General features: G+C 47.4%; 1 protein-coding gene across 1 annotated transcript in view; it reads right to left on the bottom strand.

Annotated features, from left to right (window-relative positions):
- SYNGAP1 (synaptic Ras GTPase activating protein 1) overlaps window positions 1-18,669 on the bottom strand; it is a 245,855-nt gene that overhangs the window by 36,612 nt on the left and 190,574 nt on the right. Inside the window, 2 exon segments of the mRNA XM_083160249.1 lie at window positions 62-206; window positions 629-773. Coding sequence (XP_083016375.1) covers window positions 62-206; window positions 629-773 — 290 coding nt within the window.

The following is an 18,669-nucleotide window of genomic DNA, read 5'->3' as shown; positions in this document are numbered from 1 at the left end:
TGACTAACATATAATGTCTGATTCTTTTCCTGCCAATGACACCACATGACCAGACACTGACCAATGGGAGTTGAAGACTTTGCAAAGCGCAAGTTCGCAGCACATCCTGAGATTGGCCTGGTGATCGGAGAGGGCCGAAGGCGGACAACGCATGGGGTCAACCTCGCAGTCCTCCTCTGACTCGTACAGAGCCCGAATAAACTCACCTGCAAAATAGGGGCGTAAGGGCGTAATCACAACACAAACAAACCAACAACACAAGGATATTAGCAGACTGCCCCATTGGAGCTTACAATCTATATTCCCTACCACATGTACACGCACACACAGACATTCTAGGGTTGATTTGCTGGAAGCCAATTAGCCTACAGTACCAGTATATTTTTGGTTTGTGGGAGGAAACCGGAGTACCTGGAGAAAGCCCATGAAAGCATGGGAGAACATACAAACTCCACACAGTTAGGGCCATGGTGGGAATCAAACCCATGACTTCAGTTCTGTGAGGCAGTAATGCTCACCAATATACCACCACCGCTTGTTCCACCGTCACATGATCTGGTGGTATACTTCCATCTCCTAAGCCAGTCCCATGCATGGCTGGTCAGGGCTCAGGCACAGAACATCTTACCAATGGCTTCCTTGAGGTATCTCTGTCCTATCAGTTTCAGATACTCCTCTATGGCTTTAGTTGCAAGTGTGTTCTCACGGAGAATAAGGTGCTCTCTGTCAAGGAAGCGATCAACCTCTGTCATAGCCATATCTGAGAGGAAGTCCTGCAGGGAAGAAGAGAGACCCGATGTCATTAGAGGACATAGGCAATGTCCATTCGGCCATCGATGTCCATTTTCCATCAACGTCTACATAATACAAAGATATAACGGCTGATTACAGCAGATAAGTTGCTTGGGGGACAGGCAACTCATCCGATGTTATACCCTGCTCATCCCAGAGTGTGACTGCCCTCACAGTAATTACCACTTACTGTACCAGATTCATGCTCTGTTCCCCATTCCCAGTTGCTGATCTGTTCTGCTGTCTGGCTGTAGGTATTATGAGTTTGTTAAAGAAATGCTGCAATGCTGGAACCATGCTTGCCTATGCTGATTACCTGGTATGCTGTTTTCCTGCTACAAAATAAAGACCAAGACTTCATCTTATCCAGTGTATGTGATTCCTTGTCACTATGTGTTTATTAAGTCACCTCCAAGGCACAAAGCAAACGAGTCTCTTTCTGACGATTTAACCTTTGCTTTTCCTTTATTGGTAAGAGGCTGCGTCTGAGTCCTAGTTGGCAATCAGCACTTTGCTGGTGTCATCTACACACGCGCTCTCTACATTATCATAATTTCAAAGACTTCCTCCCGCTGTGCAGATCTGACACAGGTTTTATATATTCATAACCCTTTTCCTTTCCTATGGTTCCGTTCCTTCCTCGCTGACTGCGCGGTCATGCCTGGCACCAAGTATGTACCCACCATATACACAATCTCCTCTAACATCAATCCTTTTAGTGCCCCAGATCTGTTTCATAGGGGTACATGGATGGGAGTTCTATTGAAGATAGGATGTTGCCCATAGCAACCAATCACTTCTTCGTTATTTAGCACCTTCTAGAAAATAATAGATCTGATTGGTTGCTAGGGGAAACACCCCATCTTCAATAGAACTCCTATCTTAGTAAATTTACCCCACAGATTCCTCAGCCATTTATGTTTCTAGGAAACAAACCAATATCCTCCTAGTGCTGCCATGTTTTCCAGCTCTCCTGGGATCATGTGCAGGAGAGTCACCAATTCCACTGGGGCTACACCTCTGGCCATGTGAAAGACTTGCTGAGCTGTGTTGCAATGTGCTTCTGGGCTACAACAAGATGGAGGCTCCATAATGGAGCCCACTGGCAAGAACTGGGGTAGTTTGCAGAGAACTGTCCCCCAGGGGTTACAACTTGTATTGGCTGAGCCGTGCCCTCACCCAATGCCAATGGTGAGTGCCATCCTGACCAACCGGTGGTTACTACCCTCAGAAGGATAAGGAGAAGTAATGACCTAGAAAAGCTTAGCGACTTATGGCCAATCACGGTATCTGGATTTTAGGCAAACAGTATAAAGACGAACAGTCAATAGGGCGACCACCGTTGGTCAACATGGTCAAAAGGTCTACAAGATAATGGTCGACACCAGTGGCAGCTCCAGAGGGAGGATTACAGCACAGTTCAAAATTCAAATAGGGTAGCCACACCAACTGCCATTCCAAAATTAAAAAACTCACAGCAGTTGGTGTGTCTCACCAATTCGAATTTAGAACTGTGCTGCAGCCCCATCTCTGTAGCCGCCACAAGTTTTTCACAGTTTTTTTTTTAAGTTTTCATTCTTTACCATCCACGTTACGTATGATTGGGTATAGTAAAGTGCCCAAAGCATGGCGAGTGAAGCAAGGGGATGTGGTACACTAATTGGGGGTCCATGTGCTACAAGATAAAAATGTACACCTCAAAAACCTAAACAAAAACTCATGTAACCCCTACCATGTGTCGACCGTTTTTATAACAGCCTTGCTTTTTTTCCATGTCGACATTTTCACTATGTATAGTCTACAGTATAGTCTATAGATCTATAGTATGATATAACCTTGCCTGGGAACAGCTTCATGTGGAGAACCCTACTGATTTCTCGCAGCAGTGTAGAACAAGCCGATGCGGTCCTTTTGCATGTGATATATCATATGACATCCCAGAAAGTGCTGTCCAATCCGACAGATCCTATGTGCAGCACTTGTGATCTAGGGGCTCCATGCACATGGGACCACACATCGGACAGAAGGTTATCAAAAACACATGCGATGTGCCCAATTCCACCCGATTTCTCTGCCCAATCCATCAGAATCTGGTGAAATCGGGCCAAATCGCACCTGTGTATGGCCATCATTAGGATCAGGCTGAGGGGAAGGAAGGTTAGGGTTAGGCTACGTGGAGGGGGAGATAGGGTTAGGCATTTAGAAGGGGAGATTATCTTTAGGCTGTGGAGAAGGAAGGTTAGGGTTAGGCTGTGGGGAAGGAAGGTTAGGGTTAGGCTGTGGGGAAGGAAGGTAACGGTTAGGCTGTGGGGAAGGAAGGTTAGGGTTAGGCTGTGGGGAAGGAAGGTTAGGGTTAGGCTGTGGGGAAGGAAGGTTGGGGTTACACTGTGGGGAAGGAAGGTTAGGGTTAGGCTGTGGGGAAGGAAGGTTAGGGTTAGGCTGTGGAGAAGGAAGGTTAGGGTCAGGCTGTGGGGAAGGAAGGTTAGGGTTACACTGTGGGGAAGGAAGGTTAGGGTTAGGCTGTGGGGAAGGAAGGTTAGGGTTAGGCTGTGGGGAAGGAAGGTTGGGGTTACACTGTGGGGAAGGAAGGTTAGGGTTACACTGTGGGGAAGGAAGGTTAGGGTTAGGCTGTGGAGAAGGAAGGTTAGGGTTAGGCTACATGGAGGGGGAGTTAGGGTTAGGCAATTAGAAGGGGTGGTTAGGGTTAGGCTGTGGAGAAGGAAGGTTAGGGTCAGGCTGTGGGGAAGGAAGGTTGGGGTTACACTGTGGGGAAGGAAGGTTAGGGTTAGGCTGTGGGGAAGGAGGGTTAGGCTGTGGGGAAGGAAGGTTAGGGTCAGGCTGTGGGGAAGGAAGGTTAGGGTTAGGCTGTGGGGAAGGAAGGTTAGGGTTAGGCTGTGGGGAAGGAAGGTTAGGGTTAGGCTGTGGGGAAGGAAGGTTAGGGTTAGGCTGTGGGGAAGGAAGGTTAGGCTGTGGGGAAGGAAGGTTAGGGTCAGGCTGTGGGGAAGGAAGGTTAGGGTTAGGCTGTGGGGAAGGAAGGTTAGGCTGTGGGGAAGGAAGGTTAGGGTCAGGCTGTGGGGAAGGAAGGTTAGGGTTAGGCTGTGGGGAAGGAAGGTTAGGGTTAGGCTGTGGGGAAGGAAGGTTAGGGTTAGGCTGTGGGGAAGGAAGGTTAGGCTGTGGGGAAGGAAGGTTAGGGTCAGGCTGTGGGGAAGGAAGGTTAGGGTTAGGCTGTGGGGAAGGAAGGTTAGGGTTAGGCTGTGGGGAAGGAAGGTTAGGGTTAGGCTGTGGGGAAGGAAGGTTAGGGTTAGGCTGTGGGGAAGGAAGGTTAGGGTTAGGCTGTGGGGAAGGAAGGTTAGGGTTAGGCTGTGGGGAAGGAAGGTTAGGGTCAGGCTGTGGGGAAGGAAGGTTAGGGTTAGGCTGTGGGGAAGGAAGGTTAGGGTTAGGCTGTGGGGAAGGAAGGTTAGGGTTAGGCTGTGGGGAAGGAAGGTTAGGGTTAGGCTGTGGGGAAGGAAGGTTAGGCATTTAGAAGGGGAGATTATCTTTAGGCTGTGGAGAAGGAAGGTTATGCATTTAGAAATGGAGATTAGGGTTCCACTGTTGGGAAGGAAGGTTAGGCTGTGGGGTGAGGTGATTAGGTTTAAGGAACGGGTTGTGGGGTTAGGAATAGGCACTAGCAGGGAGGGCTAGGGTCAGGCTGTGTGTGTGGGGGGTTATGGTAAGGCTGTTGTAGGAAGGGTTAGGGGCGCAGGGGAGGGTAGATATACTTACCTGTCCCCTGTTGGAATGCCAAGGTCGGTATTCTTACCACTGGCATGCTGGAGACCAGTCACCCGTATGGATCCCGGTGACTATCCCTTACACACTGTAGCCCTGTAGTGTATTATAGAGTAAAACAACTTTGTCTTACAACTCTAGGACCTGCTCCTTCTACTGACTGGACCCTACATCAGAGACACTGTAAGACCATTTATATGGGTCATGATTAACCTCTTAGCGTTACACAAGTGAATCTACCCCTCACACACGCTTGTGTAAGTAAGAAACAACAATAGCTGTAGCGCAGGATGACAGGACGCAGTATAAGGCCGGTAATATATATATAATCAATGCTGTAATCAATACTTGGACAAAATTACTTATGTATAAGCTAAAAATGGTGCAATCTTTTCACACGGTTTCCAAGAACTTAATCAGCTTTATCCGACCCTGGACCAATAGATTAACGGTTCCGCTTACGGTATCTCCACGATAACAGGTCAATATAACCTGAAAAACCCTCTGCAGGTTCCGAGCCCACCAATGTCAGACCGGACTAGGACACTGGAAGAGTTGGATGAAATGCACAATACACAATCAAGGCAAACAATACTACTGCATATCATAATACTAATAATAGAAAATGATGGGTGCTATAATAATTTACTTATGGTGGGGCAACACTTGTAGGCACCATATATAATGTACGGGTAGGGGCCATTAGGTGGACCCAATTTAGATCGATATGCTTTGGGTCAACCACTGAAGATCAGCAGGCATTAGGTTGACACCTGAAATAGCTCGACATGTGTAAGGTCGCAGGGTCGGACGGTCAACACAAGCATTAGGTCAACATTCAAAAGGTCGACATGAGGTTTTCACATTTTTGTCCCGAATGTCGACACAATCGACATGGACAACGTTTAAGTGTAACGTGTCCCCTCAGCACACTATTTTATTCCCCCACCACGGTCCACACTGGTCCACATTAGCACGTATGACCATACATCTGGGCTAGGGTGGCCAATCCCAGGATCGGGATCTGCGGGATCCCGGGATTTGGCCCCCAAAACGCCGGGATTTCAATTTCGGAATTAGACTGCGCATAAGCGCAGTCTAATGTCGGGCAGCGTCTGAGCATCGCTCAGACGCTGCCCGACTTCTCCCAGCAGCACTGCGCAGCGTGACCTCTCAGCTTGACGAGATCAAAGGTCACGCTGCACAGGCAGAGGTCGTGCCCAGCAGTATGATGTACGCCAGCCCGCCCACCCAGCCAGCGCGCCAGCCCACCCGCCAGCCAGCGCGCCAGCACACCCAGCCAGCAGCATGGACGACCCGTCCCCCCACCCAGCAACCGGGCTCCTGGCTCCCGGCAGTATGAAACTGACCGGCAACACGGCAACCCGGCAACCCTCAAATGTAAGTGAGTGCAACGAAGCCCCTTGCAGGCTCGCTGCGCTCGCCATGCTGAGCGCCACCTATTTTATTCTCCCTCTATGGAGGTCGTGGACCCCACCTAGGGAGCAGTCGGGATTCCGAGGAGGGAAGGAGGAGGACCCACAAAGAAGGCAAAATGCTTGTATATTTCTGACACTGTACATAAAATTGGATTAATTTCCTACAGCTGATCGAGTGCCGCCTGTTTCTTTGTGGGTCCCTCCATGACTCCCAAAAGGACTTCGCTCTATATAAATATATATATATATTCATGTTATCATTTGGCTCCCGCAAGATAAATGTTATTTTTATCCATTTATCAATAAATAATGATTGCCATAAAAATGACTGGCCAGACAGACTCATGTGTTCAGCGGGCACAGTGTATGAAAAAGCTGCTTTTTGCGGAGAAACGCGTAGGATTCTTTAAAAACCTTTACTGCATCATTGGATAAATCACCCACTTTGCCCACCAACATACGGGCAACATCACCTTTGGAGGGACCCACCTCCTAAAAGACCCAGTTCCATATTGGCAAAGGGAGAGGAAGAGACCCCCCCCCCACTTCCCATTTACTGGATATTACAATCCATAACCAAAAGGACTTCCCCAGTACTGGTGGACCACACAGGAAGGGTGACTATCCATACTCTCATGTCCAATGCACTGAGTGATTGTTGATTTGCAGTATTTTTAATCATTTTATATCATTATCGCTTCATTGTTGATATTGGTTTTGATTTTTATGTATTTCATATATTAAATTGTACATTTTTATGTTATACACTGTTTCTTTATATTTAGCGCAGTTTATACTTCCTGTACCTTTCTAGGTGGACAGAATAACATACAGGAACATACGCAGCCTAGCGAACAGGTCTGAATCAGGCCCATAGAGAGCAGCAGCCGAGTAACTGATGACCGCACACACTGGAAAAATCATTTTATGGTGAGTGAACGGATTTGCAGCGATTCATCGATCCAGGTAGCCTGGCACGGGGGCGGGATTCCAATCTGGTGGGGTGGAGTACACCTGGTCGCAGGGCTGTGCAAATAAGCAGCCCAGCGATCAGGTCTGAATAGCCCCCAAATTCCTGTGTGTTATTGGTAACCCTAGAGTAGGACGGCCTGTGAGGAGGCTGTAGTGGGCACAGCAGGGCAGTCTCTCAGTGGGGGTACATGTGATGTAATCCAGCGGTACTTGTTTCCTAGCACGGCGCCCATCGCATACCGTATTTAGTGGTATGCGATGCGTGCGACGCGATGTTCCCGTTAAATTAACAGGAGTGCTTGTACAATGAAATATCGCATAACATTGCATGCGATGCGATGCAATTTTTAATTGTACAAGCACCCTGATGGGTACTTACAATGTTAAATGCACCCCCATTGTCAACGCCACCCCCACTATTAACGCCATCCCGAAGCGCGGCGAGCGCGGGGGACATGTAAAGTAATCACGTGGGGGACATGTAAAGTAATCCGTGTCCCCCCGTGTCCGCTCGCTGCGCTCGCCACACTATCTAAAATCATCTCTAAGCCGACGTGGATAGTGGGGGTATGAAAAGGTCAGAGGACGCGCACCGCCGCCCCTCGCGAGCTCGCTGCGCTCGCCACAATTCGGGTTGGTGTTGATAGTGGGGGTGGCGTTGACAATGGGGGTGCATTTAACATTGTAAGCACCCATCAGGATGCTTGTACAGTTGAAAATTGAATCACATCGCATGCCGCTTATTTGCATGCAATGCGATGAGATGCAGTTCGATCAAAATCGTATTCTCTGTACAGCGCTGTGGAATCTGTGTGCGCTATATAAGAAACCGTTAATAAATAAATAACTGTAAGTCAATGTTTCCCGTCTTGCATATTTGTTTATGTGCTCGGTAATTAGTAGCTGCGGATCCCTAGTGGCGCCATATAAATAAAGGATAATTATATAAATTATAACAATAATAATTAGAACAACCGGAGGCTGATACTTTTCATAGCCTATGGGATTGACCTCTAATTAAATATCTCTGGTATCGCATTAGGCAATATGCGGATCAACATCTGATTAATTATGGACCCGTCCTTCCTGAATGGGCTATTTCGGGTCTATTTGACCCCACCCAGCGCAGGACCACAGATGGTAAGAAATGACTGTTAGCAGTAAGTGCCCCAGGAAAGAAGCGATGGATACAGAGAACGCCCCCCCGGTTGTCTGGTTATTGATAAGCTACATTTCCTACAGTATTACTGATGGTATAAAGGGGAGCAGGCTGCTGGTGTGCTGTAGATAAAGCTGATACAGTACTTACAGGAACCTACAGCGGACCACTTGGAAACAGCTGCCTGCTTCAGTGCAAGTACCCCAAACCACTTTCAGTCCTTGAAGTCTATGGATCATCTGCCAAGTGACTTCTCTCTCTAGGCCTATAATACAATCTGTTCTTATTGTGTTCTATTGTCCGCTCTTTAAATGTGAGCTTTTGATCATAAATATCCTGGATTACTGATGAATAATACATGGCGTTTTCCTGTCATGATTGGTTTGTTTCTGAATTTGCCGTTTGCATCCATTTACTTCTTTATTGTGGCTTCTCCTTGCGTTTAGCATTGTAATCCTCAATAAAAGATTTTTTTGGGGGGAGGGGGGGTGATTTAACCCTGTAAAGAACCACGGGACCAATCCCCAATCCAGAACTGTTCCAAGGTCATAGGATGGTTTCTTCTCTGCAAGACCTGGTCTCACCGATGTGGGCTGTCCACGCATGAAGCCTGATATGGGTAGGTAAAGTGGATAAGGTAAGTCGCATGGACCTTAGCTTTGATAACTGAGATATGGGATGGTAAGATTCAGGGAGCAAAGGCTTCTACCCATGTTTTGGTAATACGATGATAAATGCCTATGACATAGACTGTGGAAGAGTAGCTAGTTCTTCCAGGATATCCGTATAAAGCTCTATAGGTAATCCATCTGAACCTTGAGCCTTACCACTTGGAAATGATCAAACATCCAGATCCAGCAGATCCACCTCCTGTAAGGTGAGTGGAGCAATAAAAAAAGCACTTGGTGGAAGCAGGTGGAACGTAGTCAGGATCCCAGCAGACCCGAATCTAGACACTCACAATGATGATGATGATGATGAAAGCCCAAGGTGAGTACTGGGTCAGGGTTAGGCTGCCGGAGGGGATGGCTAGTGCTTGGCTGGGGTAGGATACAGTTAGGGTTAGGTGCATGTTGATGGGGACGGTTAGGGTAAGGCTTGCAGGAGAGGGGATGGATAGGGTTCAGGTGTGGGACGGGACAGTTAGAGTTAGGCTGCGTGAAGGGATGAATAGGGTTTTAGTGTGGGAGGGGACGGTTAAAGTTAGGGTGTGGAAGTGGTTGGCTAGGGTTTGGCTGGGGTAGGAGACCATTAGGGTTTGATTGCATAAGGAGGGGATGGTTAGGGTTAGGCTGCAGGGGGGATGGATCGGATTCAGCTGGGTTTGGGGACAGTTGGTGTTTGGTTGCGTGATGGGGAAGGTTAGGCTTAGGCTTGTGGGAGGAGATGGATTGAGTTTGGAGATGGGTGGGGATGGTTAGGGTTAGGCTGCAGGAGGGTTTGGCTATGGTTTGGCTGGGGTAGGGGACCGTTAGGGTTTAGTTGCATGAGGAGGGGATGGTTAGGGTTAGGCTGCAGTGGGGATGGATCGGATTCAGCTGGGTTTGGGGACAGTTGGTGTTTGGTAGCATGAGGGGGAAGGTTAGGCCTAGGCTTGTGGGAGGAGATGGATTGGGTTCCGGTATCAGAGGGGTTAGGGTTGGGCTGTGGAAGTGGTTGGCTAGGGTTAGGTGACAGGTGGTGTTTGGTTGGGGGAAGGTTAGGGTTAGGCTTGCAGGGGAGGGGATGGATAGGGTTCAGGTGTGGGAGGGGACAGTTAGAGTTAGGCTGTGGAAGTGGTTGGCTAGGGTTTGGCTGGGGTAGGAGACCATTTGGGTTTGGTTGCATGAGGAGGGGATGGTTAGGGTTAGGCTGCAGGGGGGTTGGCTAGGGTTTGGCTGGGGTAGGGGACCATTAGGGTTTGGTTGCATGAGGAGGGGATGGTTAGAGTTTGGCTGCAGGGGGGATGCAGGGGCAAACACAGGATTTTCAGAAGGGGGTTTCCAGAGGGGCGGAGCATAGCACGGAAATGGACACTTAGGTGACCCAGTATATGCCAGGTCAGTTAAAGTATTATAGATAGACTAAATGTATATAAATATTAATAATAAAATATATATATATATGTGTATACATATATATACACACACACACATATACATACTTATACATACATACATACATATATATACACATACAAGGGCGTCAACAGCAGTGTAGACCCCTGGGCATAGCAATGTATTGGGGCACCTACCGATCCTCCAGCGGTAGGGGTGGGGGAAGCTTTGATGTCCCGCGGGTGGTAGGGGGTATTATATCAACCGCTCAGCATATAGGGCCTGGATCAGTAATTTCCACGAATTACTCCTTTACTGCACAGATGGTGGGAGATGGGGTGGGAGAAGGGGGCATTGGGCTGAATGAAGGGGCCCTGATACATAACTTCCAGGGTGGTAGAGGATATTTAATATACAGAGGAGGGGTGTATAGTGGAGTGGGCTTATTATTCATAATTTCCTGCTGGGAGGATAGCTTGCTTGACTGCAGATATCTCCAGTTCCCGGAAATATATTTCTTAGATTTTAATGGAATTAAAAACTAGAGAATCCCACCTACCAAATGGTATTAGGGACTAGGGGATCAGAGTTCAGGAGGCAGAGCAATCTGCCAACGAGAATATAAAACTACATAATAGGTGTGTGGAGCTGGAGCAGTAACCATCTGCTGGAAGGCTGATATCTCTGGTTCTGGACAGAGTAGAGACAAGCTGCTAGTATCCATCGAAGAGGGAGAGTCCCAGATTTTGGAATATATCCTTATAAAAACTCTAAGTCAGACAGAACCTGAAATATCTGACTGGGAAGAGCAATTTACAGGCTTGGATGGGGACCACTGTTTTGAAGTCAGATATCTCCGGTTCCCAAGGGCCGATTTTTAAAATTCTTGTACCCTTGGAAAGAGGGGACCCTCAGCTTTCAGACTATGGCCATTAGACTCCTGGGGGGGTTTCTGGGTACTCAGAAACCCCCCTGCATGCGGGACTGGGATGGATAGGATTCAGCTGGGTTAGGGGACAGTTGGTGTTTGGTAGCATGAGGGGAAGGTTAGGCCTAGGCTTGTGGGAGGAGATGGATTGAGTTTGGGGATGGTTAGGGTTAAGCTGCAGGAAGGTTTGGCTAGGGTTTGGCTGGGGTAGGGGACCATTAGGGTTTGGTTGCATGAGGAGGGGATGGTTAGGGTTAGGCTGCAGGGGGGAAGGATAGGATTCAGCTGGGTTAGGGGACAGTTGGTGTTTGGTAGCATGAGGGGAAGGTTAGGCCTAGGCTTGTGGGAGGAGATGGATTGGGTTCCGGTATCAGAGGGGTTAGGGTTGGGCTGTGGAAGTGGTTAGCTAAGGTTAGGTGACAGGTGGTGTTTGGTTGGGGAAGGTTAGGGTTAGGCTTGCAGGAAGGAACAATTAGGGTTTTTTATGGGAGAGGATGGTAAAGGTTACAATACTAACCGGGTCTGGCAGCATTTTGGGCACCGGCATTGTATACCCAACCCAAGCAGATATATGTCATGTAAATAGGATGCTATTTCCCCAGGACTCTATGATACTTTGGGCTGATATAAACGTGTAATATCGCAGAACCGCAGTAATAGCTGACACCGTCGTCCTCCTAATTCGGCTATAATCTGAATCTCAGGAATTGCTGCATTAACCCACTCTGCCTTTACAAGATATGTCAGACATCTGCCATCCAATCTGTGTACTGGGAGTACAAATATAACATTTATCTGTCCCTGCCCAGGATATGGTCTGTGCTGTATACAGTGAGGATAAGGATGGGGGAGGTGAGAACTACCACTTATGGGGCCTAGGCACATAGCGATTTTGTGTCAAGTGATCTGCAGAGCGATACCACGCGTCGCTATCGCCGGGCAATGTAGATCATGCATGCATGATAATCTAGTGAAATCGACAGTGTTCTCAATGGAGAACACCGGCCCTTACTGATCGCTGGCGCACATCTCCCTGTGTGTAGGCCCTATTAGGAAGATGTCATTAACCCAAGGATCCTTTCGAAGTCTTCCCAGTAGAAAGCAGATACGTTTGCAGATAAGGGCGGATAAGGATCCTTGTTGAGCACATTTCTTTGCTGAAGGATGGACACTCCTTGAGGACAGGAGGTATGACTGGCAGGGTGGACCCACGCTACCTGTGATTAGTTGAGTGAAAGGGTTTTCTCGCCCCAACAAATGTGTGTCTGTTACATCAGGATAGTATTGCCTACCGTTGCCCAAAAGAGAAGTTTTTCCTTTATTGGTGAGACCTCAGACATGACAACTAACGCTTTTGGACAAGGATGAGGGGACCAAGGATAGATAACTGTGGTGGGTACCTCGTCCCCATCCAAAAACAGGGTACAGGTAAGGTGCACAACCACCAGCCACACCACCCCAATAGCTGTACACTAAATATAGTTTGTGACAGCAGAAATTGCAATGGAAACACTAAGGGGTAAATATATAGGCGAAAAAAACGGCAAAGATTTGCCTAGTATTCAATCATGGGCGGTTTCACCCGTTTTTGAGTACATTTTCACCCCTGCCATTTCACTTTTTTGGGGGGGGGAATTGGCATGGGCAAAAACGCCCACAAAAAAACGGGCGAAGGCGGCCATGAATTTGCCAAAACCATGTGAATTCACATCAATTTTGCCAATTTATGTCGTTTTGAAAGAAACAATTATTATGCAAAGTACAATGAATCAGGGATCAGCCAATAAGAAGCCGTATAAAGCTAGTTGGAGCTGTGGAAGAAATAGACCTATAGCACTTTCCGCCAATGACAAGCCTCTGCATAATCAGCGGTAAATAACAAAGGAGATGATGCAATACTGGATCTGGTGTCCCAAGGAGAGAGGTTAATCCACCAACAGGATACAGAGTACCTGACATGAGTCCAGCCATGCCCAGCACCCACAGGAGAGGTCACTGCGATAGCGGCAGGGAAATAGGCCATCCCGGACCGTGACACAAGTATAGCACCCTTCATCTTTCAAAACCCATGCTGTTCCTCTTCCCTGCCTGTGGTGTCGCTCTCTGCTGTGATGTTTCTAGCACTATGTGGTCTGTATTTCAGTACTGATATGCAGACCAGGCGTGTGCTAGAGGCACCACAGAAGAGAGTAACACCCCAGGCAGAGAAGAGGAACTGCACAGGTTTTGAAAGATGCAGGGTGCTATACTGAACACTAGCAGAAGATGTGACATATGACATGTCTCACCTACGTCACATAAGGACTGCAACCGGAACAGCAGCAGCATCCTCAGACAGCACACAGAGTAAACACATGGAACATGTATACGGCACAAGAGATGTCACGCATGACACCTGCCAGGGGTCCAGCCATGCCGAGGCCTCCATAGGCATATCCAAAAAAGAATACATCATCCATTAAGTACTACAGCATGGTAATATATATATGCTGCAGCTCCTACATACAGCACACATTCATTTACAGTATATACTCTCCGTTACATTGACTATGGTCATGCACATCAGCGGCACTGTGCAGCTAAATAACACTAAATGACCACTGAACACTGACGGTATTGTTACTGTAACCCCTTGGCCACATCGCTCACCAATGCCACTGCTACTGGGCTGTACAAGGTTACATTGCGATGCCCGGTGGAGGAAATACGTCTCCAAAGCCATCGTATGCTATGTGACTGGTTGAGATTGATATATATAAACATATATATATTGTGACAAGGAATTGCATACACTGGATAAGAGGAAGTCTTAGTCTATACTTTGTAGCAGGTAAACAGCATACCAGGTAATCAGCATAAGCAAGCATTGCAGCATACAGATTACGCAGCACAGTACAAACTCCTCAGTATGTTCCAGTGCTCCCTACCTTACCCCACACCCCGGGCTATCACCTGGGCAGCTGTTCCACCATAAGGAACATTGCCCTGAAAACACTTGTATCAGGAAATCACATGCAGCAGACCCCGTATCACCTTTTCTTCTCTACACATTGTTTATTCCCACTTGTGGTGATTGTCACAGTGATATGGAGCCACAAGAGACCGGTGGACTAGGGAGGATTACACTCCCTATTGGGGAAATCCATTCTTAGTCCGGCCCTCTCCATCACAGGGGGTGTAGATTCCGTTGACAGACTATTTGCACAGTTATTACGCTTAAAAAAACGCACGGTGGATTTCTTACTCCACGGGGTCTCCTTATCTGATTTATAGAGAGAAAAAATGCCAAGGGGGGTTCAGATTAAAAACACCCCAACTATTGGAAGGTACAACTTGAGTTTTGTCACAAACGGCCTGCCATACTTAGTCATGTGACCTAATGCTTATAGTAATTGAGGAGTCCGCAAGAGGGTTGGAAGTAACTAAAAAGAAAATAACGATCATTGAAATGGATCATCTACAGGCGACTTCAGATGACAAATCTGATGATTGGTTGACTACATCGAAGGAGCAAGTTTAAAAATATCGTAAGGAACTTATTCAATTAAAATGCGATAAAGTCCCCACAGTTAATAGGGATTATGGAGAGAACAGCGTATATGAATGGGTACACCATGCACCCACCAAGCCACTGATGGCCGACAGGCCTTATGTCGACACACTGAAAGGTCGACATAACATTAGGATGACGGGGTCATTAGGTTGACTCAAGCATTCGGTCGACATTGGGAATGACGACAGTCAAAAGGTTGACATGGGTTGTTCATGTTTTTGACCCGAATGTCAACACAGTCGATTCTTCAAGCGCAGGCATTCATCAGCTAGTGACCTGGACCCTCAAATGCTTCACAAACACAGAGACCCCCTCTAGGATTGAGCACCAAGGCCCGTTTAGGGGCCCTAGGCACCGCAACCACAGGGGCCAGCAGTGGAAAAGACTCCGTAAAAAAATAAAATAAAGGAGGGAGATGTAGTCTATAGCACCGGATGGTCAACACGGGATTAGGTTGACAGGTACAGCATTTGACAGGTGCAAAAGGTTGACATGGTCAAACGGTCAACAGGTTCAAAATGGACGTCATGACAGTTTACCATGCACATGTATGGAATCGGATGATAACGGAAGTAAAGCGGGGAACCTGAAGGGGATCTGAAGTGCTCACATGTGGTTTAACATACAAAATGCCTCCCACCCCCCATCCGAAAAAAAGAAAAATACTGCGTCAACCTTTTTCTGTCAACTTTTTGTCATGTCAGCCTTTTTATGGCCAGGATGTAATGGGGGACGATTTTAGCCGTCACGGAAAAGTCACACAAAGTTGGACATTATAATGTCTAACTTTTCCCGGAACTCAGTCAATGTAATGGAGTGCGCCTTGTACACTCAAATCCAGGAGTGTAGCTTCTGTAAGGCAGCCCCCGCCACTGCTTGGGGGAGCAGGGGCTGCGTGGGCGCCGGCTCCCGCCCGGCGCACTATGTGTTAGATCGGGCGTTTTTTTTTTTTTTTCACTTACATGCTGCTGCGGGCGCCTGCTGGCGTGCCGCCTGCCGCTGCCGCACACGGGAGCAGCCATGATGACAGACTGTCATGCACTTGATGTGCGGGCAGCTGTCCAATGTGAGGGTTGGTTGCGCCGTGCGCGGCTTGGGCTTTGGCTATGCCTGGAATGAGAGGGCGGGCGGGGGAGTGGCCTGGCACTGAGTGACAGGGTAAGCAGCAGTGACTGCTGGTTACTCTGCCTCAGCTTCGCCTATGCGTGTGACGTGATGACGTCACACGCTGGAGAGGCCACACCAGACAGAGGAGCCCGGGAAGCTGAGCAGGGAGGGAGGTTTCCTTGCAGTGTCCCAGTCGACGGCGTCCAGTCCCATAACTTGTTCTTTCACCTTCAGGCAGCACAGCATTGTAAAAGCAGAGGTGTGTTTTAACTTCAATTATATATAAATACATTTTAAAGGTGTGCGTGTGTGTGTAAAGGTGTGTGTGTGTGTAAAGGTGTGTGTGTGTGTGTGTGGGGGGGGGGGGGGGGTGGGGGCGCAATATTTTTTTTGGCTGGGGGGAGCAAAATTTATAGTTACGCCACTGCTCAAATCAGATCCGACTGCTCGGGAGTTTTTGACCAGGAATTTGTCCAACTTTTTTAGACAAACTGGAATGTTAATTATAGTATAATAGTTGCAGGCCGGGATGTAATGGGAGTCCAGTACACAATTACAGCACATTGCAACAAATAACATTTTTACTATTATTTCTACCCATAAAAATAAAAAATATACCTGTACATGTAATTTTTTAGCCTTTTTTTCCCCCTGGAAAAGGTCTTATTTACAACAGGATGCAAAAGTACGCACATTCAGCTTCTTCTGATTACAATGATATGCAGCATGCCTATATTCTAGATGTAATTGTGACTGTGTCTGCATAAGAAATGTTATACTGCAGTGTTTTCCTGCCAAATACTGTAACATAATTTGGTGTGCCGATACAGCCGTATTTATGCCTAGAATATAGGCATGCTGTAGATCATTTAAATCAACAGAAGCTGCTTGTGCATCCTGATATAAATAAGACATTTTGCGGGGGAAACTATTGTGACAAATAAAATACCTTTTTTGACTGATTAAGGTTAGAAACAAGTTTGATATTGTTTATTTGTTGGGAAAGTGTACTTATTATTATGAATTCGGACACAATTACATTGCCCAACTTTGGAAAATATCTGGAAAATGCTGAAAGATCTGATATTTCACAAAATTGGACAAAACTCAGGGCCTGATTCAGAACACATGCCCTCGCTTGCGGAAATAAAAGTCAATCTAAACTGAATTTTATTTCTGTTGGAGTCTGCCGAAGAGGGAACGGGCACTGGCATCACCCAGAAAATGGTGGGCGTTCCCCTGCTCCGGCTGGGTGTCTGCCCCCCACTGCCCCCCTCCCTTCTCTACCCATACCAACGCCTCGGTGAGTGTGATACTCGGCAAAGGTGTTTGCACAGGGGTTCTGAACATGCGCAAATACACTCTCCCCGTAATACTTTGGGGGCGTGGCTCATAGCGGGAGGTGACCACGCCTTCCTCGATTAGGCCACTCCCCCCATTTTACTGGGGCCCGGCATTCCTCTCAGCGGCCCTGCCTGTATCCTCTCCCCGTGTGTCACGCTTCACTCCCCGCAACTCCCTACAACGTATAAGGATGAAAAGCCGCACTCCTGGAGCCAGCGATGCCTTAGGAAAAAAAAATCTTCTGTGTATTTAAATCCAGAAATATGCGCAATTTGCTAAACACAATGAGTTCATCGCCCATGTGGAGAAAATCTTACAAATCGCTGCAAATATAATGCTTGTTCTATTATAAACTAATAATATATTTATACGCAGGGAGCCCGGGCACCGGTGCTTAGCGGTGATGTTTTACCTTTATATATATATATATATATATATATATGCTATGTATTATTAGCGTCTTGCATTTTCCATAGTGCTATACATTTCCATATAATCAACCTAAACAAATAACATCATTAAATCGTTCCATTTCCTGCTTCGCTTTAGTTTGGAGAGTGTTACATGTAACATACCAGCGTCCTTATTCAAAAATCGCTTGTGTGAATGTTTCTTATGCGGCCGACAGATGATAACAGAGAGCAGTAGCGTACCGTTAACCACACAGCAAATGTTGAGTGTCGAAAATATCAAACTCTTATGGGAACTTTTATTTGCACTTTCAGACCACTTTTATTTTAGGATTAGTGGTAATTTGCATAATTTGAAATGAACGATGCGCAGCATTTCAAGCAAGTCCCTCTACAACGCCTGTCCTTCCTTTATATCAGAAATCCCCCATAAATAATCCACCCTGTGCCGAAAGTGGACCTCACGTGATTCTCGAATATCTCCCCTCTCATAGCTGATCTCAGGCATGGCTGTAGCATGTATCCTAAGCAGCCAGACCATGTGACCAGACAAGCGGTCGGTCGTCCTTCGGCCTTCCCATCTGTACATGTCCTATGAAGTGGTGATGATCAGACGCTGGACACTGCCTCCAGTGGGACCACTTCTCCACCATCCAGGAGCGACCTTCCAGCACTGATGTTAATTGGAAAGTGCTGCAGAGCTATCCCTGTTTATCCAAGCAAATATAGGAAGCCATACAAGCAATGAGCATGGCTGAGTCCTCATTAAATGCTGGGATACCTTGGATGAAAGCCCCTTGGGCTGTGTCTGATACATTAAAAGAAGAATCCCAGCACATAGTAGTGAACGTATACACAGTACATGTCTTGTGCAGTATAATAAGCGCAAAGAACTCTATAGAATCACTCTGACTTTCTACTGCCGCTCAGCTAAGTACAGTAAGATCAGTGGCGTAACAATGCCACCGCAGTCCAAGCGGTGGTGGGGAAATATGGCGACGTGGGGGTGCAGGGTCCATGCAGACAGATGGTAGAGGTCCTACTGGACCTCCAGTGTCTGCCCGGAAGTGCCAGGTTCTAGGTGCGCTGGCACGCTGTGAGCACTAAACCCCTGGCAATGAGCATGAAAACATCTGGCAACAAGCATGTAACTAACTG

The sequence above is a fragment of the Crinia signifera genome, chromosome 9 (genome assembly GCF_055691185.1).
Source record: "Crinia signifera chromosome 9, ASM5569118v1, whole genome shotgun sequence".
In the NCBI taxonomy this organism is placed as follows: domain Eukaryota; kingdom Metazoa; phylum Chordata; class Amphibia; order Anura; family Myobatrachidae; genus Crinia; species Crinia signifera.
The sequence above is the reverse complement of the archived record's forward strand: the minus strand, read 5'-3'. Positions and strand labels throughout refer to the sequence as shown.